The sequence below is a fragment of the Natator depressus genome, chromosome 1 (genome assembly GCF_965152275.1).
Source record: "Natator depressus isolate rNatDep1 chromosome 1, rNatDep2.hap1, whole genome shotgun sequence".
In the NCBI taxonomy this organism is placed as follows: domain Eukaryota; kingdom Metazoa; phylum Chordata; order Testudines; family Cheloniidae; genus Natator; species Natator depressus.
Window position 1 is genome coordinate 212,469,031 of NC_134234.1, and position 22,092 is coordinate 212,491,122.

At 48.8% G+C, this 22,092-nt stretch overlaps 1 protein-coding gene across 1 annotated transcript in view; it reads right to left on the reverse strand.

Annotated features, from left to right (window-relative positions):
- Window positions 1–241: 241 nt before the first annotated feature.
- The window catches only part of LOC141975040 (antigen WC1.1-like), a 67,166-nt gene continuing 45,315 nt past the window's right edge, over window positions 242–22,092 (reverse strand). The window contains exons 8-18 of the mRNA XM_074935197.1: window positions 20,681–20,811; window positions 19,384–19,698; window positions 17,143–17,205; window positions 16,742–17,056; window positions 16,314–16,349; window positions 14,539–14,676; window positions 5,229–5,324; window positions 4,166–4,249; window positions 3,000–3,089; window positions 1,614–1,766; window positions 242–661 (exon numbers count right to left, since the gene is read on the reverse strand). Of these exons, the coding sequence (XP_074791298.1) occupies window positions 537–661; window positions 1,614–1,766; window positions 3,000–3,089; window positions 4,166–4,249; window positions 5,229–5,324; window positions 14,539–14,676; window positions 16,314–16,349; window positions 16,742–17,056; window positions 17,143–17,205; window positions 19,384–19,698; window positions 20,681–20,811 (1,546 nt within the window). The 3' untranslated portion in view covers window positions 242–536. The remainder of the gene's footprint in view (window positions 662–1,613; window positions 1,767–2,999; window positions 3,090–4,165; window positions 4,250–5,228; window positions 5,325–14,538; window positions 14,677–16,313; window positions 16,350–16,741; window positions 17,057–17,142; window positions 17,206–19,383; window positions 19,699–20,680; window positions 20,812–22,092) is intronic.

The window sequence follows — 22,092 nt, forward strand, 5'->3', positions numbered from 1 at the left end:
AGACCTGAGTCTGTATTGTAGCAGGCTAGCATATCTGGCTCAACAAGGCAGGGTTCTGGAGTCCCAAACTGGCAGGGAAAACGGGCTCAGAGGTAGTCTCAGCACATCAGGTGACAGTCCCAAGGGGGTCTCTGTGACCGAACCCATCACATCAGTCTCCATCTCTCTCCCTGCTGGTCCCCATGGAGCCACCCAACACACCTCATGAGAGAAACATTAGCCCAGGAACAGATCTTCAAAAAGGGTTTAATAAGAAAAAGCAAAAATTCACAATGAAGAAGAGTTAGGGACAAAAAAGCAGGGAAGTTCCAGACTGTCTGATCAATGGGAAATTAGAGGGGAAATCACAGCCCCTGTCTCAGTCAGACTTATTTCTTGCATTTAAACAAAACTGAAATCAAAAAGCTAATTGAAGCAGTTCCCAGGCAGGGATTGTCTCCAATACCGTGTTGGGTCAATGAGCATTTGGGACAGAAAGAGTCTAACCATATAGCATTTACATCCTCACAGGATATTTGATCTGAACCCAGCCATTCTTATATTGATGTCCCAGAGATGCCATCATCAACGTCATCATAACCTGGGTCATGAGGAGGTGGGGACAGGGCTTCCCTCTCAGCCCCAGAGGCCCCTTCACTTCTTAGCGAGTGCAGACTCCAGCCTGAAAATAGCAAGCAAGTCACATTACAGTCAACGTATTCATTCTCCATGCATGTGCACTCACATAATGGATGGGCAACATACAGCATGGGCCACGAATCAGCCCCCACCCACAGTTCCTCTTAGTGGGGCTCTGACATGTTTAAACCATTATCTCTCTGTCTGTTCTTCAAAGAAAACATGTGGGGGAGGATTCTCTCTCTTCTGAGACCTCCCTGGTGCAGGAGAAATGTGGGGATGACAGTGAGCTGGTGACGACTCCCTGATAGGCCACTGGGAGCTGCTGTAACTCCTGACAGCTGATATAGTCCCTAAGGGACCACACGCCAGCAGACATCTGTTGGCTGGAGCAGGGTGGGGACCCTAGCCCATGGGACTTGCCTGGACATCACAGATCTCACCCACCCACACAATGCTCATTTACACATTATTCCCATCAAGACCAAAGAAATGCACATTTCATCCCAACCCAGTCTCCCCTGAGATGCAAAGTGGGAGCTCAGTCCTGGGTCCCAGCTCTGATCCTGTGCTAATGGGGACATTTACATATTGAAGAGAGTGATTTCAAAGCCAGGCCGCTAACTAACCCCACCCCAGGGACCTGCTCTTCCCATTAGCATCCAGGGCACTGACACCTGGATTGGGGAAGGGCACTTTGGCCCTGATCCTGCCAATGGGCCCATGTAACTTTGATGATTTGGACAGTCCCACTGAAGTCAGAGAGAGTATTCATGTGAGTAGACTGACAGATGGGATCTAGTATTTGTAGGATCAGGGACCTTATCTAGGAAATCTTTTCTCTTTCTTGATTTCAATCCATTTAACTCTGTTTAGCAGAAGTCAGGGAGGGGACACAGCTGAGAGTTCAGCAATAACTGTATTTCAGTGCAGTGACAGTGACCTCTAGTGGCCAGTAAAGGCTCTTCCAGGTGAGTTCTCCACACTCCACTCACCTGTCCGTGAATCCCTGTTCTTGACACTTTCCCCATGGGCTCCCGTGACTTCCTGTGCACTCGGTCCAGAACCAGGGTCATCTTCAGGATCAGAAATTTCTCTGGCATCATCATAACCGTCCCCTGGGTCATCTCCAGGCAGGGCAGGGACCTCTGAAATAATGATGGGAAATAATGGTAATGAGAAGAGGCTTTCCACTGAATAGAGAAATAAGCTACATGCCAGGTGTGGCAAAGCAGGGACTTATGTGTATTATTTCTTATGAATGCCACATACACCTCAGTTTAGCTGTTTGATATTATCCTGCCAGACTGCACAGGGAAAAACAAAGGAGGCCATTGGAGGGGAAGCAAACAGGAAACATAAAAATAACAAAGACGTGGCTCCTTAAGGCAACAATGAGGGGAGCTGTTAATTGTGGAATGCCCTTGTCATAAACTTAAAGGGAAGAGTAATCACCTTTCCGTATTCAGTGCTATAAAATGCCTCCTGGACAGAGGCAAAGTCCTTTTACCTGTAAAGGGTTAAAAAGCTCAGGTAACCTGGCTGGCACCTGACCGAAAATGACCAATGAGGGGACAAGATACTTTCAAATCTGGAGTGGGGGAAAGGCTTTTGTCTGTCCGTGTGATACCTTTGCCGGGAACAGATCAAGGATGCAAGCTCTCCAACTCCTGTAAAGTTAGCAAGTAATCTAGCTAGAAAATGTGTTGGGTTTTCTTTGTTTTGGCTTGTGAAATTTGCTGTGCTGGAGGAAATGTGTATTCCTGTTTTTGTGTCTTTTTGTAACTTAAGGTTTTGCCAAGAGGGATTCTCTATGTTTTGAATCTGACTGCCTGTAAGATTATCTTCCACTCTGATCTTACAGAGTTGTTCTCTTATCTTTTTTTGTTCTTCTAATAAAGTTCTGGGTTTTTTTTTAAGAATCTGATTGGGGTTTGGGGTCTTAAAAATCCAAGGCTGGTTTGTGCTCATCTTGTTTATTCTCAAGCCTCCCCAGGAAAAGGGGTGTAAGGGCTTGGGGGGATATTTTGGGAAATAGGAACTCCAAGTGGTCCTTTCCCTGGTCTTTGTCTAAATCACTTGGTGGTGGCAGCATACTGTTCAAGGACAAGATGAAATTGATGCCTTGGGAAAGCTTTTAACCTAAGCTGGTAAAAATAAGCTTCGGGGGTCTTTCATGCGGGTCCCCATATCTGTACTCGTGAGTTCAGAGTGGGGAGGGAACCCTGACAGCCCTTCCCTGGGTCCAGCCAGGCTAGTTTGGGTTAATTCTTCCCAGCCCTGAGCTCAGGATCAAAGGGCAGACTAGGGAATGAAGGGGGTGGAGCAGCAGTAGCCAAGGGGTAATGTGGCTTCCAGGAGGCAGATTCATCATTGCTCACCTCGGCTGTCTGGAGTCTGGAGGACGTTCCTCAAGGCAGGCTCCTCCACATTATCGTAATCCAACTGAGACCCCCCTGGGGAAGCTCCCTCTGGAACAGCAAACATCATGGTCAGCTTCCCCTGAACACACCCATTTCCCCAGCAGGTTTTAGTTCCCCATTAAAGGCCTGTTGTTTTCGAGTTTGGGCTTTTCATCATAGAGTCTGCAGGGGAAGTCACACGGTGACCCAGGGGAAAAGGGAGAGTCATGGACATTCTGTCAAACAATAATTGTGCCACCTTTATTTCCTCAAAAATAACTAAGGCCCAGCCCTGCCCCACAGCATCCAATACCAACTTTGTCATGCCCTTCAATGAGATCAGGATCTATGCTGGTATTGAGCTAACCCTGGACCTGCTTCATAGATTCATAGATTCATGGATATTAAGGTCAGAAGGGACCATTATGATCATCTAGTCTGACCTCCTGCACAACGCAGGCCACAGAATCTCACCCACCCACTCCTGCTATAAACCTCTCACCTATGTCTGAGCTACTGAAGTCCTCAAATCGTGGTTTAAAGACTTCAAGGAGCACAGAATCCTCCAGCAAGTGACCAGTGCCCCATGCTACAGAGGAAGGCGAAAAACCTCCAGGGCCTCTTCCAATCTGCCCTGGAGGAAAATTCCTTTCCGACTCCAAATATGGCAATCAGCTGAACCCTGAGCATATGGGCAAGATTCACCAGTCAGATACCCAGGAAAGAATTCTCTGTAGTAACTCAGATCCCACCCCATCTAACATCCCATCACAGGCTGCTGGGAGATAGTAGCTGCCACACCAGAGCTGACCATTGTGAATTCAACTGAACTCTATAAAGACATGGTTTAAAGTCCTTACATTATATGGGCTGGATCGTGAATTCGGCTATATGCTCCTGTCGAGGAGGCAGGGGGCTAAGGTCATGGGGCATAGATCAGGGGTTGTACAGTGACACGTGTCAGCTGTGGAAGTCAGATTCTTTCATACAGTGTGAATATTTCTCTGCCAGGTTCCCTGCAGCTCCTCCCCTGGGAGAGAGCACAGTCAACCACACACAGAAAGGGTCAGGATTTGTTCACATTTCCATCAAGAGTTGGACAGAAATCTTTTGTGTGCCCCTGTATCCACCCCCATCCTTGTTACCTTGTTCTGATCCAGGACCATTTTCCCCCTCGCTGTCCCCGGTGTAATACTGCAGCTTTGTCATTGAGTCATCTGAATAGGAAACTGGAGAAAGGGTAAATGGGAAGTTATCACAGTGAGAGCAAAGAAACTGGCTGATGGGCAATGCATCTGGGTCCTGGAGCAAGATTTATGGTCTCACTATATTGCTTCTTCAAGAGAAGATGCTGAATACACAGCGACTGAGTGGTGAGAGGCTGACACAGACTTTCTAAGCTAAATATCAGTTTTTTTGTAGTAAATGTGGCTTTGGGGTGGATAATTCAGACTGGGAAGATGCTGGGAACAGCCATATTGACCTCATGAGGTGAGGCAGGAACTGAGTGAGCCTTTTACCATGGCATCCCCTCCTGTGGGTTTCATTCAAATCCTTCTCATGAACTGGGGAGCCTGTTTTGAGTCACACTCAAGGTGTAAGAATCTCTTTAAAGAGGAATGTTTATCTTCTCCTCCTGAATGTTGCTGCTTCAATGCCTGATCCAGCAGAAAATTATGACTGAGGCTGCTGGTCCAAATCTCCTCAGCCACGGACATGACTCCCATTTTGTTGTGCAAGATACTCCCCCTCCCCAGCCTTTTTGCCAGACCCCTCCCATGATCAGAGTCTGTGACCAACCCCCACCATTAGCAGAGAGGAGAATGTGCATCTCAGAAGTAGCCTCAGGGAGAAGCACTGACCATGCTCAGAGTGCCCCACAATGTGCTAAACTGAGAGCAGCATCTTCCCCCCTGATTGACATTCAGTCAAAATGACGTGAACAGTCACTTTCCTGACCCATAACTAATTACCCCCTACGGCTGCAGGATGTACAGATGGGCCTGACTGTCCTCAGAATGGGGCTAGCAGAGTCTGCTAACTCATTCATCTCAGTCCAGTAACTGGCTGGTCTCTTCACAGACCCAGCATCTGCAGCCATCCAGGACTCACAGGCTTGAAGGCTGCAGAGATTTAGCTCTAAGTGAGAGCTTTAGAAGGCAGAGTGCATTAGAGATTTTCTCCCTGTTAGGAATGACACACACAGACCTGAGCAATCAAACATTTCCTGCTTCTTTCTCATCAGGTTATAATCGATCTCCTCGTACACGGCCTCAGAGAAAGGGTCCAAGGGTCTTCTGGAGCCTGAAAACAAAGGGCAGGGTTTGCACAGGGTCAGAGAAGCTAGGGATGGGAAACCCTATGAGATCATCCAGCCCCTGCCCCCGACTCCAGTGCAGGACGGTTCCTACAGCACATTCCCACTGCTCTCTCCAGTTTAGATTTCAGCATCCCAGGTGACAGGGACCATGTCCCTGTCATGTTTGTTCTATTGGCTATTTCCCTGTCATTAAGTTTATCTTGATATTCAACCTTAATGGTCCCTTCATAAATGTATCCTATTACTCCTACTACCACCCAAAATCATTCCTCTCCTATCCTGGTGCTCACACCTAAGGGCAAAATAGTACTTGTATATGTACTGCCTAGAGACTGTGTGGGGAATAATTAGCTAATATTTGTGCAGTGCTTTAAAAATGGAAAGTACTATCTACATATCTTTTTAGGTGACGAATTTGAGGAACTGTCCCAGACTGAGGTGTCATGAGAGGAAGTTCTGGAACAAATTGATGAACTAAACAGTAATAAGTCACCAGGACCAGATGGTTTTCACCCAAGAGCTCTGAAGGAACTCAAATGTGAAATTGCAGAACTACTAACTGTAGTCTGTAACCTATCATTAAAATCAGTTTCTGTACCAGAAGACTGGAGGATAGCTAATGTGATGCCAATTTTTTAAAAAGGTTCAAGAAGCAATCCCATCAATTACAGGCCAGTAACCCAAACTACAGAACCAGGCAAATTCGTTTAAACTACAGTAAAAAACAGAATGATCAGACACATAGATGAACATGATTTGTTGGGGAAGAGTCAACATGGTTGTTGTCAAGGGAAATCGTGCCTCACCAATCCTTTTGGATTCTCTGAGGGGGTCAACAAACATGTGGACGAGGGGGATCCAGTGGATATAGTGTACTTAGATTTTCAGAAAGCCTTTGACGAGGTCCCTCACCAAAGGCTCTTAAGAAAAGTAATCTGTCATGGGATAAGGGGGAAGGTCCTCTCATGGATCAGTGACTGAGTAAAAGATAGGGAAAAAAGGGGAAGAAATAAAGGGTCAGTTTTCAGAACAGAGAGAGGTAAATAGTCGTGACTCCCAGAGGTCTGTACTGGGACCAGTGCTGATCAACATATTCATAAATGCTCTGGAAAAAGGGGTAAACAGGGAGGTGGCAAAATTTGCCGATGATACAAAACTAGTCAAGATAGTTAAGTCCAAAGCAGATTGCGAAAAATACACTGGGGTCTCACAAAACTGCGTGACTGGGCAACACAATGGGAGATGAAATTCAATGTTGATAAATGCAACATCTTGAATACTGCATGTACATGTGGTCACCCCATCTCAAAAAAAGATATACTGAAATTGGAAAAAGTTCAGAAAAGGGCAACAAAAATGGTTAGGGGTATGGAACAGCTGCCATATGAGGAGAGATTAATAAAACTGGGACTTTTCAGCTTGGAAAAGAGATGATTAAGGGGGGATATTAAACTATAAAATCGTGACTGGTGTGGAGAAAGTGAATAAGGAAGTGTTATTTACTCCTTCTCATAACACAAGAACTTGGGGTCACCAAATGCAATTAATGGGCAGCAGGGTTAAAACAAACAAAAAGAAGTATTTCTTCACACAACACACAGTCAATGCCTGTGGAACTCTTTTCCAGAGGATGTTGTGAAGGACAAGAGTATAACAGGGTTCAAAAAGGAACTAGATAAATTCATGGAGGATAGGTCCATCAATGGCTATTAGCCAGGACGGGCAGGGATGGTGTCCTTAGCCTCTGTTTGCCAGAAGCTGGGAATGGGCAACAGTGGATGGATCACTTGATGATTACCTGTTCTGTTCATTCCTTCTGAAGCGCCTGGCATTGGCCACTGTTGGAAGACAAAAAGAAAAAAGAAAAGGAGTACTTGTGGCACCTTAGAGACTAACCAGTTTATTTGAGCATGAGCTTTCGTGAGCTACAGCTCACTTCATCGGATGCATAGCATATCGTGGAAACTGCAGAAGACATTATATACACACAGAGACCATGAAACAAAACTTCCTCCCACCCCACTGTCCTGCTGCTAACAGCTTATCTAAAGTGATCATCAAGTGATCATCAACGAAGGCCATTTCCAGCACAAATCAAGGTTTTCTCACTCCTCCGGGGGGGGGGGGGGGAAGAGTGAGAAAACCTTGATTTGTGCTGGAAATGGCCTTCCTTGATGATCACTTGATGATCACTTTAGATAAGCTGTTACCAGTAGGACAGTGGGGTGGGAGGAAGTTTTGTTTCATGGTCTCTGTGTGTATATAATGTCTTCTGCAGTTTCCACGATATGCTATGCATCCGATGAAGTGAGCTGTAGCTCACGAAAGCTCATGCTCAAATAAACTGGTTAGTCTCTAAGGTGCCACAAGTACTCCTTTTCTTTTTTCTTTTTACGAATACAGACTAACACGGCTGTTACTCTGAAACCTGTTGGAAGACAGGATACTGGGCTAGATGGACTTTTGGTCTGACCCACGATGGCTTTTCTTATGTTCTTATATAAGGGTAAATCTACACGGCAATCTGGAGGAGTGATTGCAGCACGCATAAACACATCTGAGCTGGCTTTGATCGAGCTAGCCACGTGGCTGTGTCAGCACACACAGCAGCACAGGCTAACCTGCCGTGTACAGCCTCGCCTGGGAGCCTGGGTGCACGCTCCAGTGGCTAGCCCACGTCACAGCCACGCTGACACAACTACACTGCTGTTGTTATGCCAGCGAGCTTTCACCGAGCTAGGTAAAAGCTGGCTTGGGTATTTCTACATGTGCTGCAATCACACCTCTCATTGCAGTGTAGATATGCCCTAAATGCCTAGTAGAACTGTCTGATCTCTTTGGCCATTATCACCCAAGCTCTTTTGCAGCATTTCTCCTTCCTTGTACCCTCCCTCCTGCTGTATCTCTCTATTCCGGATCTTTCCCTCACATGGATTTTCTTGTACTTTTCTAAATGGAATCTCAACGTGTTATTTTTCTAAGTGTAAGCAGAGTCAGGATGGGCTCCACCCTGACATCTGGTGGTGAGGTGTGGCAAGTAGTGGGAAAGAACTTCAGGGGCTGATCTCAATTTGCATAGGCACACCCACCCCGCCTAGACTGAGGCCATAACTGCCCAAATGGTCACTTTGGCTGTTGTGCGATCCCCAGTGTCTTTGTTATTGGGGCGGGAAGAGTAAATTGTTATTACCCTGATTATGGGAACTGTGCTTGGAACTGTACTTGGCCTTTTGTTATGATGGAGGGACTCACCATCAACTGAGTAGCACTCGCTAGGCAAGGGACATGGGTTCCAAAACTCTGTGAAGGGAGAGAGACTTGAGACAGGTATTAGTACCTGGTGGTGTGGGCCCCTTTGTGAGGGCCTGAAGCACCAATTGCACCTCTGTCTCTCTCCACTGTGGAATGTCAGAGCTAATTTTGGGTCTATTAAGAGTCTTGCTACAGGTACTGTGCTGCATTCACTTTGGCCTTATGGTGCACCAGCACTAAGGTCCCCACTACTATGAGCTGAAATCACTAAGAGCTGAAATCACTGAGCACTGTGTCAAGTAGTGGGGAGCCGGAAGATCTAGAGTGCAGTGGTGCTGTTCGTGAGATGGCGAGCTGTGCAGAGCGGAGCCGTTTGCGAGACGGCTAGCTGAGCAGAGCTGTTCGTGGGACAGCGGTGTGTTCGCGAGATGGCGAGCTGAGCAGAGCTGTTCGTGGGACAGCGAGCTGTGCAGAGTGGAGCCGTTCGTGAGACAGCGGTGTGATCGTGAGACGGCGAGCTGAGCCGAGCTGTTCGTGAGATGGCGAGCTGTGCCGAGCGGAGCCGGTCGTGGTGGAGCGGAGCCGTTCGTGAGACAGCGGTGTGTTCGTGAGACGGCGAGCTGAGCCGAGCTGTTCGTGAGACTGCGAGCTGTGCCGAGCGGAGCCGGTCGTGGTGGAGCGGAGCCGTTCGTGAGACGGCAAGCTGAGCAGAGCTGTTCGTGAGACGGCGAGCTGTGCAGAGTGGAGCCGGTCGTGGTGGAGCGGAGCTGTTAGTGAGACAACGTAGCAGAGCAGAGCCCTGTGGGGCAGTCAGCTTCAGGACACGTAAGGTACCCCTTACCTCTTTCCCCCACACACAGGCACATTTTAGCCAGACTGGGGAGTAACACTCTGCAGATGAACTTTTGAATTCTGGGGCTGGACTTTTTGGATTTTGGGTGATTTGAGGATTGCTGGACTCAAGAGACATTTGGGTTCTGGGACTCAAGAACCCGAGGGAAAGGATGTGGCCCAATTTTCTGGGGTGGGTCTTTGCTCATGGTTTGGTTAATGAACACTAGTTGTGGTGTTTTCCCAATTTAATGCTGATGTCGTTTACCTCATGTTATTAAAGATTCTCTACTACACCGAGACTCCGTGCTTGCGAGAGGGGAAGTATTGCCTCTTCGAGGCGCCCAGGGGGTGTGTAAGATTTTCCCAGGTCACTGGGTGGGGGCTCGAGCCAGTTTTGTATTTGCTTTGATGAGAGGGAACCCCTGTGTACTGAACCCGGCCCTTGCTGCTATCAACTTGGCCTGGCAGAAGGGTTACATAAGAATACTTGAAGTCTCTTTGTATTATTTTCTCCAGTGAGGCGGAGTGGCCTCCCTCCTCACTTTAGAGTGAGGGACGACTACACTCCCTGTGGTGGGCAGAGCCAAACCTGCCCTGCCCCCGTCGCTGGAATTACCAGGGCAGGACAGGAAGTATAAAGGGAGGGTCTTGCATCTCATTGGAGTGGGAGCTAGGGAAGGAGACAGAAGTCTCCAGCCTGCTGCAGAATTCTGGAGCTAGACCTGCACTGGACAGCATCCTGTCCCCAAAGGAGACCGACCCTGGAGAGAAATTGCTGGCACTGCCATCGGCCAAGTACCCCGACGAGACCAAGGACCCGGGCACTATGGAACCCCTCACCCAGACGCTGGTAGGAAGTAGCCCAAGGAAACTGGACTTTGATCCCGTTACACTGTCAAAACCCGAGTCAACATGTTTTAGCTGGATCCCTGCTGACCCAGTGGCGGAACAGTCCGCCACTGTTAGGGCCCCGGGCTGGGATGCAGTGGAGTAGGGTGCGCCAAGGTCCCCCCATCCCCTGCTGCCAACCCCATCCCTGGGGTGGCAGCCTCCCCACGTTAGGCCAAGAGGTCTGCTGTCTGCCAGAGCCAGGTCATCAAAACTGTCTGTTTGGTGCTCTGCCCTGCCTAAGGGCCTGAATCCCTAGCCTGTTTGGTGCTCCCTGCTCTTCCCCACCCAAAGAGCCAGAGCCCCAGACTGTGTCTTTGCTGGCGGCCTTAGCCAAGAGGCTTAGGCAAAGCCTGCTTCCCACTCTGCCCTGCCCAGAGGGCCAGAGCTTCCCTTATCAACCATGAACTGCTGGCTGTCCCAGCCAGGATGCTGTGGACTAAAGACTGTTTATACTCCACCCCGCCTAGAACGCCAGGGTTCTAGACTCTTCATTGGCAGCAGCTCTGACAGGAGGCTGCGAACTCTAGACTTCTTACAGATCGGCCCAGCAAGTGGGACCTGAACCTGAGTCCTGCTGCCTGACACAGTGAGAGGATGCGGCCTCCCTCTCCACTTGAGAGCAAGGGACCACTGCATTTCCCCTTTGTATTACTTCTCTGTCATCCCCACTAGTTTCAGCTCCTCCCAATGTAGTGTCATCTGCAAGTGTCACTGCTGTGCTGTTCATTTCCATGGCCAGATCATAGCTGAAGATATTAGATATGACAGGACTTAAGATGGTCCCTGGATCCCGCACAAAGCTCTCCCTGACATCTACACCTTGTGCAGGTTACAGGGCTGCTACTAGCAGGCCAGACTTCTGTACCAGACATGCACTTGCTACAGAGCTTCCGTGCAAGAGAGGTACACACCAGATGTGTTCACCGTAAGATACCTTAATACTCCGACAGGTATGGCTGAAGTTAGTTTAAACAAGGTATCCGCAGAAAGAAAAGGAGTACTTGTGGCACCTTAGAGACTAACCAATTTATTTGAGCATGAGCTTTCGTGAGCTACAGCTCACTTCATCGGATAAAGTGAGCTGTAGCTCACGAAAGCTCATGCTCAAATAAATTGGTTAGTCTCTAAGGTGCCACAAGTACTCCTTTTCTTTTTGCGAATACAGACTAACACGGCTGTTACTCTTAAACAAGGTATGTTACACACAGTGTCACCTAGTGGCTGAATAGTATAATACAGTTTAACCTTCCATCACGTCTCCCCCTTTGAGTTCTACATTCCTACCATTTACAACATTTACGTTATCATGGTATCTTTATAGTTGAGCACAGATCAGTCTATTAAGTGTCTCTTGTTAGTATACAGGTCTGTCTCTTAGCCTAGGATAAAATTTTGGGTTTGACTTTTGATACATTTATATCCTCCTTACGAATATGTATGAACAAAGAATGAAAACACTGTGTGTTGCTTCCAGATGGGGTTTATAGCACAATGAAAAGAAATAAGGAAAAGAGTTAAAGTGTTGCTGGGTATGGTGGGAGTTTAATATAGAAGTGTACATTTGAAGACTGCCTCGACCCTTATCTCAAGGCAAGGTCAAGCAACCAGATGGGAGGGGCAAGGGGGGTGGTGGGCAAACATAAGAAACACTAAAAAGCCAGAGAAAAGGTGACCCTGGCTGAAACATAACCTTACTCCTTACCCCACCCGTAGGGTACAAAAGAGGTGGTACCAAACTCCCCATATTACGATCCTCCAAAACGGAACATGACCATAAATTGTAAGGGGTGGGACCAAGGGATATAATTAAACCTGCTAAGAAAAAGAAGGTGGGAAAAAGGACAGGGAAAACTCTGTGGCATACAGAGCTATGGATATGCTTGCCTGATTAACCCCACTAAACATTGCATTGCCTGCACTTGGACTATGGTCTTCTGATTTCTGTTTATGTGATAAGAACCAAGAGAGGGGTGAGGGAAGAAGCCCTAACATCTCTCAGTGGTACTAGTTTTCTAATTACCCAACCCAAACACGTAACAACTTGGTCATCTGGCTTTCCATCAGTAGCAATGACTGCCTGAGGCCTGTTTGGAATCTCTGAGTTTTCTTCCTCTTGTTCTGCATCTGTCATCTGTAGAATTTGCTCTGTTGATTGTTCTTTCTGAGGTACACTGTATGCTCCAGCATTTTATCTTGAGTTTATTTGTACTGGGTCTCCTTTCAAATATCCATCTTTCTAGTTCTTCCGCTTTTCTCATTAGGCCCATCATGGCTGCCACACTGAGGTGGAGAACGCTGTTGGTCTTTGATCCTTTGATCACATGCACTCTGAATGAGAAGTTTTTCTCTTTGAAAGAGATTTCTGTGGTGAACTGTCCCATGCAATTCAGAATGCCTCCAGTGTTAGTCAGAGCTGTGGCAGGTAACTTCATCTCTGGGAGGGGTTGAAGGTGATTGTTAGGCCCTTCTGAGATGACTGTTACATCTGCTCCTAAGTCCATTTTAAAGTCCATAGTGTTTCTCTGAATGATCAGTTTCACTCTCCAGGCAGGCTCTGTATCTTCACACAGGATAGATCCAAGAAACAATAGCTCTTGATTGTCTGTCTGGAATGTGAATCAATTCCCTGACTGCGTTCATGTGGCAAACAACTGCAAAAAGTCCATGTTTCATGCATTTAATATATCCTGAATGTTTGAGTGGAATTTGCTCCTCTTAGCCAGGGAGTTCTCCCTCTTTACCTCACCAATTTCATGGTATTAACTTGTTTCATTCAGGCTGCGTTTGTTAACAGCTTCTAAGCTAGTTTCTTGGTTTTCAAGTTTGGCAAGTTGCTCTGGGTTTTGCTGTCTCATGAGCTCAGATTGCTTTGCCATTTGAACAGCAGTGTGTAGGGTGAAGTCTGTTTTGAATTGTAGCTCCCGTGAAGGATTTTTATCTGTTAACCCAATAACCAGCCTCTCTCTGATGTTTTCATGTGTGCTGTTCCTGAATCACAGTTTTCAGCCAAGGCATGCAGAGCTCTTATAAACTATTCAACATTTTCCCCTAGTCCTTAAATTCTCTGGTGAAAACATGCCCTTTCATAAACCACATTTCTCTGAGGGTACAGTAGAACCTCAGAATTACAAACACCTTGGAATAGAGGTTGTTCACAACTCTGAAACATTCATAACTCGGAACAAAATGTTACGGTTGTTCTTTCAAAAGTTTACAACTGCACATTGACTTAATACAGCTTTGACACTTTACTATGCAGAAGAAAAATGTTGCTTTTAACCATCTTAGTTTAAATGAAACAAACACAGAAACAGTTTCTTTACCTTGTCAAATCTTTTTTTAACCTTTCCCTTTAATGTTTTTAGTCGTTTACATTTAAGACACTACTGTACTGTATTTCCTTTTTTATTCTTTCTTTCTTTTTTTGGTGTCTGGTGCTGCCTGGTTGTGTACTTCCAGTTCCAAATGAGGTGTGTGGTTCACTGGTCAGTTCTGTAACTTTGAGGTTCCAGTGTATAAAGTACGCATCAAACAAAGCCAGAACCCTTTCATAGTCATCTTTGTGCCAGTCTTCAGGAAACTCAAAGGATTGAAAGAAATGCTCTGCTTGCTTCCAAATAGCACAAAGTAATCACCATACCTGTATAGCTTCAGTTTTCTTATAGAGTTTTGTAGCAATCTGAAATCTTGCAAAATGCTGCTTCTAGTCTGTCAGTTGTGAAGGTTTGTCAAAGCTGAAGTTCTCTGGTCAACGAAGAGGGAGATGTTGATGAAATCCTGCAACCTGTGTTGCTTTTTTTTTCCTGTCTGCATCCTTCAGTGCTCCTCCTTCTGTCTGCAACTTCTGTTGCTCTCTTCCTTCTGTTTTTCTTCTCCTCTGGCACTGCTTAACTTCGGACACCAGGTCACATACACCTTGAACATGGTAGGTGGCAAGGCTGCTATAAGCAGGTCAGGCTTCTGTACCAGACATGGACTGGCTACAGAGCTTTCTTTCCAGAGAGATACTCAACAGATGTGTTCACAATAAAATCCCTTAATGCTCTGCCAGGCATGGCTGAGGTTCGCGAATGTAAGTTGTTACATGCAACACCACTTCCTGGCTGAACAGTATAATACAATTTAACCTTCCACTACACTGCCAACGCCCCACCCCCCTTAGGCACAGCTCCACCTGCTATTTCAGATGCATTTCACACAGTGACACCAAGCAGGACCCACCTCTGCGCTGTGCCCTGGCACTTCGCACCTGCGCCCCCAGGATGATTAAGACCAGGCAGAGCAGGGCTCCCAGGATAATGCAGATGACCACGGGCACCGTGACTCTTCCACTGTCGGTCGGAGGGCGGTGCGGGGGAGCTGGATGGAAATGAACATGGAAGAGGGAGGGATTATCCTGTGAGAGTCCGGGGGGCCCAGGGATCTCCCCAGTCACTCATTGCAGGGCCCAGGACAGCAGGGTAACGGGCTGGGACACAGTCTGTGTGCCATGGGGACAGCTCACAGGCTGCTGTTTAAATCATGGGCCCTGCCCTGTCAGCTGGAGCCAGCAGGCAGGAATTCTCTGGCTTAGCATGGCCTGCAGCTCCCACCCAGGTGTCATTCACCCCTAGATTTCACAGGCCATGTGTAAGGGGACTGTTGGCCCCTTACTAAAACTCGGTGTGGGTGTTTTGGTTGGCTAGCTCCCAGGACCAGAAGGAAGGGGAAGGGTTGATAGGAAAGCAGGACCCTGAGACTGACAGTCCCCAGGAACAATGGGGAGAGGCCAATGCCCCAAGTCAGCCTGATTGACAGGGCGGGCAGGCTAATCAGGGAGTCATGAGGACAAGGTGGGTCCTGTCCTGCCTGTGAGCTGGATTTGCCTGGGTCAGACAGAGTGGGGCCGAGCTACGGAGAGAGCAGGGGCCTGAGCTGAGCTGCGGAGCAGAGCCGCACCGGATCCAGAGAGAACAAGAGCAGCAGCCCGGGGGAGCAGGTCAGTGCTGGGAGCAGAGTCACAGGAGACCTGTGCTGGGAGCAGAGCTGCAGCAACCAGATCCGGAGGGGCCGGAAAAAGCAGCCCAGGGAGCTGGAGGCAGAGCAGCAGCAGCGCTGAGGCAGGGTGGAGCAGGAGCAGGAGCAGGAGCAGGAGCTGGGGCTGGGGCTGGGGCTGGAGCAGTCTGAAGCCAGGCGCGGTGAGGAGCTGAGGAGAGCGAGGGGGACCCTGGGCAGCGGGCCCAGAGCAGGGAGACGCCCCCAGCCAAGAGGCCTGGCAGGCCAGACTTGGAGGGGGATCGTAACCCCGACTGGGCGGGGGCGATGCTGGGAAGAAGGGTCCTGCCACCTTCAACCTGAAGGCCTGGGACCACCCCCAGAGCAAGCGTCCGACGCGCAGTATCCCTGCAGCACAGCCAGGGCCTGGGCAGGAGGCCTGGGACGTGTGAGGAACAGACTGAACTTCCCTTACAGTCCAGAGACGCTGGTTGTGACGTCCCCGTGCCACAGAGCAGGGTGACGTGTTTTCCTTTAACCTTTCCCACTTTTTCCTTATTTTTTTAAATCGATTGCTGTTGAATACACTGTATTTCCTTTGAACTGCATGTAACGATCAGTGGATCAGGGAAGCATCCAGTGCAGAGAGAGCACCTGGGAGTGGGGACACCTTAGCCCCTGCCCTAAGTGACCACAGCAGGGTTGGGGGTCGACCCCCCAGGAATCCTGGGCCCAGCCTTGTCGGGGTTACGAGGACTCTGCCAGACAGGAGCGTGGAAGGGGAGCCCTTGAGGTCAGGCAGGCCTCTGGGTAAAGGAAGGGGGAGCGAGGACTGAGATCCTTCGCTAGCCCATTTCACTGGGGTAGTGTATAAGCCAGGAAAGTTCCCCACAATAGCGGGACCATTCCCCTGCTTACTCATGGAAAGGAGCTCCTGTCCTTAGGCTACAGCTTGCAGCTCATCCTCTGTGACCCAGCACCAGTTAAATTTTAACTCTTGATGGGAGCGGGGGATGTTTTACCTGTTTTACTCAGTGATGCTGTCGTCTCTGTCACACCTGCAAAGGGAAAGGGAGGAGAGTTGGAGTCTGGAGGAGGGGGAGGTGATGTGCTTGTCACTGGGTAGCATCCCCCTCAGATCTCCAGACATCACTTCTACAAACTCCCTCAGAGCAACACAGGGTCTGTATGTTAGTGATTTAGGGCCCACGTCCCCCTATGCTGACTAGTAACAAACCAGCACACTGGGGTCTGTGATGGACGCAGGGGTTATGTCGGCTAATGTCTGAGCCAGTATGGCCCCACAAAGCTTCCACCCCACAGCATCCATGATGCTTCTGCACACAGGAGATGGGAGGGCCTGGCCTGTGACCAAGGGCGGGCAGGCAATTGGACCCATCCTCCTTCCAGAAAATTACAGCATGTAGCAGAAACATCTCCTGTCACTCACCTGAGCAATTCACTGCAACATCTTCCTTATGACCACAGTTGCTCTCACCCCAGGGCTTAGCAGGACAGTCCCAGAGAGATGACTCTGTCCCTCTGCAATTCAACGTTTCTACCCAGATGGGACCAGTCCCCTCACCAAATGCAGCCTCGCCTGGGACTGGTACAGCAGATCCACAGCCCAGTTGTTTACACACAACGTTAGCATCCGCCATATCCCAGGAGTCATCACAAACTGTTCCCCAGAAGCCACGGTACCAAACCTCCACTCTCCCCGAGCATCTGTCCTCTCCTCCCACGACACGTAACTTCTCCTGATCTGGAAATGCAGAAACCTCACATGTTACTGGGACAGCTGGGAAAGACCTTCGGGACCAAGAGTGAGACAGTGAGAAGCAGAAATACCTGTGCAGCTTGTCGAGTTCGGGCATTCGGCAAACAGGGTCTGAGGTGGTTTCTCTTTTTCTCCTATGCAGAGAAAATGATTAAGTGAACGGACCGAGAAGAATGTATGATGTAGGAGAGAGTAGGGCTTATCTGTATATTAAACCCGTAAATTTCAGCAATTTTATAAACTTAAATCTAAAATCTATTTTGTTTCATAGCTAATGGATTCGTTCCTCAGTGGATTCTCTGGATGTTGAAATCTTTATTCAGCTCGCTGCTGATGTGTGCGCGTTTGAGGGTATCTGAGTCTGTTCCATCCACCCTGTGTACAGCTGCTCTTGACCCTGCTTGAAGGTAAACAGATCTGTCAGCTGAAACACACCCACATTGTTGTGAGGATCCAGAGACAAGAAATGGTGGTATTATAATTGAGGACTGTATCTATTGGGTAGTGGGAAGTGGGCACCTGCTCCAGCCTTGAAGGGGTTGGAAAAGCCCTGCAGAGGGCTGGGGCTGGGGAAGGAAGTAAAACCCCAGCTGACTGGGGGAAGTGGTGGCAGCTGGGGGCCACGCCCCAATCAGGGCCCAGCTGGCTCTATAAAGGCTGTGAGCCAGAAGCGGAGAGAGACCACTCTCTAGGTTCCTCTAGCTCTGTGATGGAGGGACCTGGCTGCAAAAACCTGAATAGAGGACCTAGTTTAGAGCAGGATTGGGGAAAGGCCAAGGGAGCTGGGGAGCTCCAGCCAAGGAAAGCCCCAGGCAGCAGGCCTGGTAAGGTCTGTTAGGTATGGGGGTTGCAGGGGCAGCCACGGGTAGGCAGCAGGTCCAAACCCAACCTTGCCGGTGATGAGTGGCTCATACTGCAGTCTGCCCCAGGGTGCAGGGGCTAGCTGGTGAGTAGCAGGATCCTACGACTGAGGTGAGGTAGGGATAGTGGGTGAGGGGGCTCCCCTGGGCTGGGGAGACCCAGAACTGTGGGGTACTGCCAGGGGGTAGCACCCAGTGAAAGGGGCAGTAGGGTCCTGGAAGGGACACGGGAGCCAGCAGCAAGGCGAGACACTGGCCTGAAGAGGGCTCTCTGGCGGCTGGAACACTGAATCCCAAGGACAACCAGCAGCAGGCGCCGCTGGTGAGTTTGCGCCCCGGTTACAAGGACTAAATGAGACTTTAGATCTGAAACAAACTCTCACCTACACGCACAGACCCACTTTTTGGGAATTCTGATCCTGACCCAGATTTCACAGCCTGGGTGTCAGGAAGCAGGGGGCTGCAGCAGAGCTAGTCTCCAGGCAACTTAACGAGCGCAGCTGGACTGTATCAGGCTGCCTGACTGGTCATACTGCCTGATTGGTCAGCAGTCCAGCTCTTGAGTCCAGCAGCCACACCAGCATTCAGCAACTGCTCAGAGCATTTCCCACAGCTAAGATACCTCATTTTCCTGTCTTGTTCACAGTCTTGCTGTTGCCTTGACCCCAGACTTACTCCTTGCCTTGCTCCAGGTAACCTGGTCCTGACCCTGAGCTCCGATTTCTGCCTTTGGCTCTGGCCTCTGGCTCTGACCCTTGGCTCCAATTTCTGGCTACCAGCTCCTGCTCTAACCACTGGATATGACTCCTGCTCCAACCACTCAGCATGACCACTCACGTCCTGGTCACTGACATTGGGCCCATCTCTGATTGTTCATCCCAAAAGTACAGCCACAGAGATTCCCAAATGATGCTCGCTAATGGGAGGCATTTGCAGTGGTGCTGGAACAATTTTTACAGTTGGGGTGCTGAAAGTCAGTGGTTCCCAAACTTTTTACCTTGCCCCTTCTTACCCTGTCTGTGCTCCCTCTCCCCCGAGTTGAGGCCAGGACTGGGCTGTGGATCGGGGTAAGGTGACTCAGGCTGGGACCACACCTTGCGGGGCTAGTAGCGGGACCCCGTGTCTGGGACCAGCGGTGGAGCGCGGGGCCGGCAGCCGGGACCCCACGCAAACTGATTAACCCCTTGCACCCCAAGTTCCCGTGCCTATGGGCATTTGTAGGTTCTCACTAAGTGATTGCACCGTGTAACACACAGCTTGTATGAATAACTCCCATGTTTGTTTTCCAGGCGCTATATTGAGAATTGACAATGAAAATATGTCTGTCACTACTGTGACTGGAAAACAGTCTCTACTGAAAAGTAAATACTTTCAAAATTTCTATCACACCCTTTCAATGAGTAAACGATAGAGTGGGTGTGTGCATGTCTGTGCACAGAGTTTCAGAATTACCACTGCAAGAAATATGGGTCTCTTCTGCTCGGTTATCACAGGACTGCTGTTTCCATATGCCTGATGGGCACTGCCAAAGGGACCTGTGCTGCTCACTGCATGCAACATGGTCCAGCCATGTGGGACCAGAACCTGCTCCATATGCCAAGTCTCTTGCAACCTGCCCTCTATCCCCACAGTTCAGCTGTTTGCAGACAATTGCTGGGGTGACTCCAGACATCTGATTGGAGCAAACACTGCCCCACGTCCCATTGTAGAAAACCTCCAGCCGCCCAGCACAACCATGGTTGCTCACCGGCCTCAAATCCGTGAATTCTAGAAGGAAGTGCACAAAAAGGGAATTTAAGTCATCTGATTCTGAAATGAACTGGTGTTAAGAGTGAAATCCCAGCGATTGCTCATCCCAAAAGTATAGCCACATCATTCTGGAGGAGCAAGTGTCAGAGAGAATCACTCTAAGACTGAGAGACTCTCCTGGACACCATGGGCCTATTAGAAGTACAATGGTCACCTCTGAAAAGTCACCAGTTCACAGCAGTTACACACACAGACACCTCCAATACAGCAGTGACTGCCCTGCCAACACTAGAGAAATGCTGCGATATCTCCAATACTCCTGGGTGGGAACCGATGGGAAATGGTGACTTTCTAATCATGACCCCAGTTGGTAGGTAGAAGAGTAGAGTGACCATATTTTCTCAAACGGAAAATAGAACACCCCACGGGGGGCCCAACCCCAAAACCTCCCTTCCTCTCCCCCCTGACACGTGGGGCCAGCCTGAACGCACCCTACCTCCCACCTACACAGGGACAGCCTGAGGTTCCCCTATCCCCTCAGCACGTGGGCCAGCCTGAGCCCCCTGCCACCCACCCGTGCGGGGTCAGCGCGAGGCCCCGTTCTTCCATCCCACGCGCACAGCGGCCAAAGACCCCTGCTGTCCTCCCGCGTTGGGCTAGCGTTGCCACTGCCCCTCCTCCCCCCACATGTTCCTCAGCACTCCACTAGGGGGCGCATCCCACTTTTTTGGCAAAACTGTGCATGTTTCCAATTTGCTCTTCCCAACTCGTGATCCGTTGGCAAGAGGAAATGAGAGAAATGCCCAGTTTTGCCAAAACAGTCGGGATGGCCAGGGCAGGCTTAAAAAAGAGAGTGTCCTGGCCAAAATGCTCTGTATGGGCACCCTATAGAAAAGACAGTGAGGGAGAGGCTTTATCCTTCTCAACTCTCTCCTCAAATGTCTGCCCCCTCCATTAAATCCCTGGTAACCAGGCTCACGTGAGCATTCCCGGACCAGACCTGAGCAGAGAACTCCTGCGTCCTCTTTGTGTCTGCAGTTGTGCTGGCCCCAGCCCCTGGAAATACAGTCCCAAAGATCGGATTCATTCCCAGAGCAGTTCACATCATCCAGCCAGATCTGCCCGGATCCTTCCCCGTAATGAGCAGAGACAGTTGCATTTATGGTGCGTCCACATCCCAGTTGTTTGCAAACCACATTGGAGTCTGACAGATCCCAGGAATCATCACAGACTGTCCCCCAGATGCCATTGTAATAAATCTCCACTCTCCCAGCACAGCGACCTGCCCCATTCACCAGTCTGATCCGCCTGCTTCCTGCAGGGATAGATCCCAGCTGTTAATATGCAATATGATGATTATTAAATAGCTTCCATGCAAATCAATGATGATGCTACAATGGCTGAGAGATTGAAATGCTTTTTAAAATCTGTCTTTAACAAGAAACACAGAAAAGGAGAAAAGCTGAGTAAGGAAATGAGGAATACTTTTTACAGAGCACTATTGAAAAACAGCATGTGAGTGTAAGGGCCTAATTCTGAATTCCATACTCATCTGAGTAGTCCTTAAGGGACTCGTCATATGGGTCAGAGCTATTTGTGAGACTAAGGGTTAGCGGAAACAGCCCCTACTCAAAATCTTGAATATTCTCAAACAACTCTTAAATGATAAGCATCAAGATGTTCAAGGAATTATTAGGCAATTAATTTACCCAAAACCAAATATTCTTTTCAATTGTTACAGAATGGGGAGGGGGTGACACTGGCTGACCAGGTCATGCTAGAGTGTATTTAGATCAGTTCACTTGTGTTCATTAAAGTAATGGTTAGATGTATGCGTGTGTATTCAGATGTTTAAACTTTATGAAAACTAGTGGAACGTTCTGGGTATTGTTTTTGCGTGTCTATTCCTGTCATAATGTAATGCCAAACATTTACATGGGAAATACACGTGTAGCTAAATAACACATCAAATAAATTTTGTGAAATGCGGAGGATTTAAGGACTTTAACAGAAAATGCTAATTTCAAAGGAAATAGCCATTATGAATAAGGTCTGAGGTCAAAAATCTAAGTGCATTTCTCACTCCCTGTCATCAAAGGAAAAGCCCACCTGGGTAGATTGTCAGCTTGTTTTCTGTGAGCTTGTTTTCTTATGTTCTTATGTGAGAAGAAGATATAAATATGGATTCAAAGAAAGATCCTGTATCTGTGGACTGTTTGGATTCTAACAGAGAAGAATAACTGAATGAGAAGACAGAGATCCCCAGAGTTATTCTGGGTAGCCCTGTGTGATGGGGTGAGCTCCCCACACTAGCCCTGTAAGAGCTAGGTTGGGCCAGGTGGGCCCAATCAGCTAATTATGTTGCAAACGGTGGAGGTTTAGGCCGGAATCAGCTGGTTAGAGTGAGTCTCA